Source organism: Myotis lucifugus, unplaced genomic scaffold (assembly GCF_000147115.1).
Source record: "Myotis lucifugus unplaced genomic scaffold, Myoluc2.0 scaffold_2, whole genome shotgun sequence".
NCBI lineage: Eukaryota > Metazoa > Chordata > Mammalia > Chiroptera > Vespertilionidae > Myotis > Myotis lucifugus.
In genome coordinates this window covers 4,519,966-4,525,705 of record NW_005871050.1, presented here as the reverse complement: position 1 = coordinate 4,525,705, position 5,740 = coordinate 4,519,966, and the positions used below count along the sequence as shown (strand labels likewise).

Here is a 5,740-nt window from a genome sequence, read left to right as displayed (position 1 = left end):
GAGAGACCTGGTGGAATAAGTAATGAGGTGAGAAAAAAGATTCCTCACACATACAATGAAATAGGATAACAGTGGGTATGTTTATGGGTTGGGAGATTAATGGGGGAATGATTTTGGTTAGGTCACTCTTCCGTTGTTCCTTTAGGACAATTAGGTGAGATCTGAAACCACATATATGCAGCAATAGTCTACAGGTTTCAGAGCTCCTGGCAGTCTTTGCTGGCCTTAGCAAAAAAATGCATTTTGCCCTATTTAGGGCCAGTGCAAATTGAGTGTGGTGAGCCTAGTCGGGCATGGCGAAGGAGATAGGACTTGATTTCCTAGAAACAGAAATAAAAGGCAAGAACAAATTGGGAAAGGGGAGAAAATCAGGGCGGGGGAGGGGCAGACAGAACTTACAGATCAAGGGAGAGCGAGGGTAGCAAACAGAAGTATAAATCAAATAACTCTGGGGAGACTGCAGAGGAGGAGAAAAAATAGAATAAATGGGATGCAAGGACATGGAAAGAAGAAAAATGCCAAAAGAGGAATGGAGAGAATCAAGATGCTGAGGGGTAGGCCCTCTGTAGTGGGAATACACATCTCTGGGCTAGGAAAAGAGCCTCCGGTACCCTCCCTTAGTGATCTAGCCTTGGCTTTGCTGGTGAGTGGAGGACCAAGGTATGCCCTGGGGAGATGGCAGCACACTTCCTTTCCTCAGGAGCCCACCTTGAGGAACACAGGGCAGGATATATTATTGTGTCTCACTACAACTGAATCCTGAAGAGGGAGGTTAGAGCTGAACTTTCCCCAGTTTCCCCCCCATTCCATCCCCTTTCTCCACGAAATCCTTTCCTAGCCATGAGGGGATTAGAAAATCTGACAAAGAGGAAAAACCTTTTTTATTTAATGCCTTAGATAAGACTAAAATATAGAAATCCACTCAGGCAAGGGTTTAAGTCTAGGAAACAAGCCAGTGAAGGCAGCATGAGAACAGGCAGCCTGCACCCAGTCTGCTAGTAGCCTGAGCTGTGGCTGTATGTGGAGGGGTGGAGGTTAGCAGCAGTCACAACTTTTTAAATATTTTTTCCTAATTTTCCCAGGTGATGTATATAATTCTTTGTGAGAAAAGGGTAGCACAATCCCTTTACAGTTTTTTAGTACGTCCTTTAATGTCACACACTCCCTAAATCTGGGCTCTATTCTTGTTCATCCCTCCACCACACCCTAAAACTGCAAGTAAGTTCTGTGCTAATGAGGATGGGGATTATTTCTAGGTCACAGTCCATGACCTGGGAAAGGAGGCAGTGCTCTTGGGAGGAACAGCAGAGGTCCCAGGCTTTAAGTGGAAGCCAGCAGAGCCCCAAGCAATGGGTGTGTTCCAGAAAGAATGTTGGAATGCATACCAGGTACTACAAGAACAGCTGGGCTCGAAAACTCACACAGAAACACAGCCTGTATATGAAAGAGGTGAGGAGCTTCATAAAAATTCTCTTCTGGGAGCTGTGATAGTAATCGATTCAGCTAGAATATCATGGGAATTTTTCAGATGCCCAGCCATGCTAGCAGTTAGGATGTCTCTCATATGGGACTACAATAGGTCAATGGTGGGTGAAGGTGAGGAGCAGTCTGAGGTACAGAAATATCCAAACCATGGAACCCTGGTATTCATATCATGGACCTTGTTCCTTAGAAATTTGAGAGAAGATGGAATAGGGATTGGTGGGGTCATCTGACCCTTGTAAGTTAGAGGAGAAAGTAGATCAGAAATGAACTGTCAATGGCAAAAGAAGAAGAGAATTATGCACAAGGAAAAAATAATAATAGACAAAAATATTTCACATTTCCTGCCATACACTGGAGGACTTGAGTCCTTCATTTTCAAACACCTCTAATTCTTGCCCAGCCCAATGAACAAACTATTTTATGATAGGAAAAAATAGTGAATTTCCTTTAATAATTTATCTCATGAAATCTGGGGAACTGGTTCTATGGAGTGGTGGATATTTGGTTCTTATTTACCATGAAAAGGCCACTTTTGGCATGACACACACACTCAACACATGAAAGTGAACTATCTTTACTGAAGGTGTCCTGATATTCTATATTTTACAAATCAGCTCAGGATATTCATAAACAGAAAAGAGAAATTTTCTGGCTCCTTTCCACCCACAGCTGTGCCTGCTCAACAGATTCTAGCCTTTTCTGAGCAGAAAAGCACCCCAAACTGGAAGATGGCAACTGAGCTCCTCTTGCCTGAATCCCAGGTGAGCTGTACATTCCAGATTTTTCAGGCAGCCTGAATGTGACCTTATCTATGCTCTTCTCTGCTGCCCAAGACCCACAGTGCCCAGCAGGTACCCTGAGCCTAGTTAGCCTCAGATGTCCTTTACACAGCTAGGCTTGGGACAGTGGGAATTGGGCACCTCCCAAGCTTGTTTACTGATCTCTTTTCTTTCTTTTCTGCCACTCACTTTTCCTCCCTAAATTTTATACACTTAATTTCAGTGACTGACCTACCATGTAATTCAGAAATAAGTGACAGTACACCTTCTGTAGTGGCAAATACTGAACTAAAACCCATTCTCTTCTTTAGAGTTCGTTGACATTTGAAGACGTGGCTGTGCATTTTTCTGAAGAAGAATGGAAATTACTGGCCCCTACTCAGAAGACCCTCTACAATGAAGTAATGCAGGAAAACTATGAGACTGTCATCTCTCTAGGTAAAAATTCTTCCTTTCCTTTGTATAGAAGTTGAATAACCTGTTATGTCCTCAGTTTATAGAAAATGCATTCCTATGAGAGAGTCCCTGTGTTCCAATAGATGGTTGGTTCTCAATTTGGTGATGTGGGGAAAAAGAAAGGCATATCCAAATCACCTAGAGCAGCGGTTTTCAATCTTTTTCATCTCATGGCACACATAAACTAATTAATTACTAAAATTCTTCGGTACACCAAAAATATCTATTATATTTTTTGCCAATCTGACAAAAAAAAATAGGTTTAAGTTTGATTCACTCACACCGGACAGCTATTGTTGTGTTGGCTGTTGTATTTTTTTTTTTAATTTGAAAATCTAAGGGAAAAGAGGTCAGTGCTCCTGACTAAATAGTCAGGTACTGAATGTTTTAAAAAAAATTTTGTGGCACACTAGTATGCCTCCTGTGGCACACCTGTTGAATATCGCTGACCTAGAGAACTTTTTACAAATACACATCCCACTTCTTTATTCTAAATAGAAATCTTAACCCATCATATCATACTTCCGCCCCACTCTGCAAATCTGTTACTCTCATATCTTTTCCATGTCAGGAAAGGGCATCATATATTTGGCCCCCTTTACCTTTTACTACCCACCCCACCCTCTTCCCTCTGGTAACCTGCTGTCTGTGAGTTTCAGTTTTATATCCCACATATGAGTGAAATCATATGGTTCTTAGCTTTCTCTGACTTATATATTTCACTTAGCATGATATTCTCAACCTTCTTCCACTCTTATCATCCTAGTGTAAGCCACCATCATCTCTAACCAAGTCTACTTCAATAGTGCTGAGTTCTCATTCCCCATATTGTTTTGATCGAACCTCCTTAGGTTTAGTTCTTAGCTTCCTCACTGCATATTCATCCTTAACCACAGTAGAGTATAAAGAAGATATTGAATCTAAGATTCTGCCCATTTAAACATTTGGAGTACATGAAAGTATAAAAGAATCCTTCACTCTTCCTGACAGTAATCTAGAATTAAGATGGTAGTTCGTGATCTCAAGGTTTTATTTTCAGAACATTATTGCATTCTAAATTTAAAGTGACCTTTTAGAACAAGTGGAAGAACCATAGATCCAAGGTCTCCATAGTTCAAGGACAGTTTTCTACAGATAACTATATACATGGGAATAGGAGAAATGTTCCTTGATAGGAGCCTTTACAGGGATTTTTAAGATTATGCTCCTGTATTTTTTATTGAACTTTTTACTGAGATTATTATAGATTCACATGCAGATTTAAAATGTAATACAGAGGATATCCATGTACACTTTTCCCAGTTTCCCTCAGTGATACCTTTTGCAAAAGTATCATATCACAACTAGAATATTGATGCTGATATAATTCACTGACCGTATTCATATTTCCTGTTTTACTTGTATTTGTTTATGTGTGTGTATATTTAGTTCTTCAGAGGTTTATTATATGTATAGGTTTGTGTATTTACTACCACAATCAAGATACTAAACAGTTGTATTAACACAAGGATTCCTCCTGTTACCCCTTTATAACCACACACACGTCCCTCCCACACCCCACCCCATCACCAACCCACGCCAACCACTAACCTGTTCTACATTTCTAAAATTTTGCAATTTCAATAATATATGAATGGAATGTAAACTATGTAAACTTTTGGGATTCACTTTTTCATTCAGAATTATTCTATTCAGAATTATTTTCTGGAAATTCATCAAGTTGTTGCATGTTTCAACAGTTTACTACTTTTTACTGCTGAGTTATATTCCATAGCATTGATATACTAGTCAGTGGTCGGCAAACTCATTAGTCAACAGAGCCAAATATCAACAACACAATGATTGAAATTTCTTTTGAGAGCCAAATTTTTTAAACTTAAACTATATAAGTAGGTACATTGTTATTAACTTAATTAGGGTACTCCTAAGGCTTAGGAAGAGCCACACTCAAGGGGCCAAAGAGCTGCATGTGGCTCGTGAGCCGCAGTTTGCCGACCACGGTACTAGGTGAATGCTTTGTTTAACCATTCACCTACTGAAAGATATCTTTGCTGTCTTCAGTTTTTGGCTATTGGAAATAAAGCTGCCATGAACATTTATGTATGCGATTTTATGTAGAGATAAATTTTCATTTCTCTGGGATAAATGCCTTAAGAGTGCATTTGCTGGTTCATTTGGTAATTGCATGTTTAATTTTATAAGAACTTACCAAATTGTTTTTCATAATGGCTGTAAAATTTTACCTTCTCACCAGCAATGGGTGAGTGATTCAGCTTCCCCATATCCTTGCCAGTGTTTAGTATTGACATCTTTTTAATTTATTTTTTGCCATTCTGTTAGGCATGTAGTGTTATCTCCTTGTGGTTTGGATTTGCATTTCCCTAATGGCTAATGATGTTTTATCTTTTTCATGTGCTGATTTGCCATCGTGAAATGTCTTTTGCCCATATTTTAACTTAATTGTTTTCAACTGTTGAGTTTTGAGAGTTCTTTATATATTGTAGATTCTAGTGCTTTGTCAGATAATATGGTTGGTAAATGGTTTCTCCACGTCTCTATATTGTCTTCATCCTCTTCCCATGGGCTTCCACAGAGTGAAACTTTTTAATTTTGATGAGAACCAATTGTTTTTCATTTGTTTAAGGTAGCCACGGTCTTTAATAGAAGCCAGGTAAAGGGACAGAGATGCTGGGGTCGTGCAGGGGGCAATGTGCGGTCTAGACTTGCATCACTGGCGGCTAGCATAGGAAGGTCTTGTGGGATACAGCTGGAAGAGCTTGGCCTCCTGCGTGGGCTCGAAGCTGTGCTTCTCCAGGCATTTGGTATTGTCCCTAAAGTCCTTCTCGTTGGCGGCCACCACCTCACGAAAGAGCTGCTCTGCCAGCCGTCAGGGGCCTGTCAGTGCCCGGTGGCCACTGGGGCGAGGTAGTTCACATAGGGCTTGAGCTTGAAGCTGGCCAGCTTGGGCACTTTCTCCTTGACCACGCCGGTGCTCTTCGCATGTGGCTCTTGTAGAAGGT

General features: G+C 40.5%; 1 protein-coding gene across 3 annotated transcripts in view; it reads left to right on the top strand.

The window, feature by feature from the left end:
- The window catches only part of ZNF75D (zinc finger protein 75D), a 19,261-nt gene that overhangs the window by 2,553 nt on the left and 10,968 nt on the right, over positions 1-5,740 (top strand). Inside the window, exons 1-3 of one of the 3 annotated variants that reach the window (XM_023757755.1) lie at positions 1-27; positions 1,257-1,449; positions 2,576-2,702. In XM_023757755.1, the coding sequence (XP_023613523.1) occupies positions 23-27; positions 1,257-1,449; positions 2,576-2,702 (325 nt within the window). In that variant the 5' untranslated portion in view covers positions 1-22. The remainder of the gene's footprint in view (positions 28-1,256; positions 1,450-2,575; positions 2,703-5,740) is intronic. The other 2 variants (XM_023757757.1, XM_023757765.1) reach the window with 2 other exon arrangements.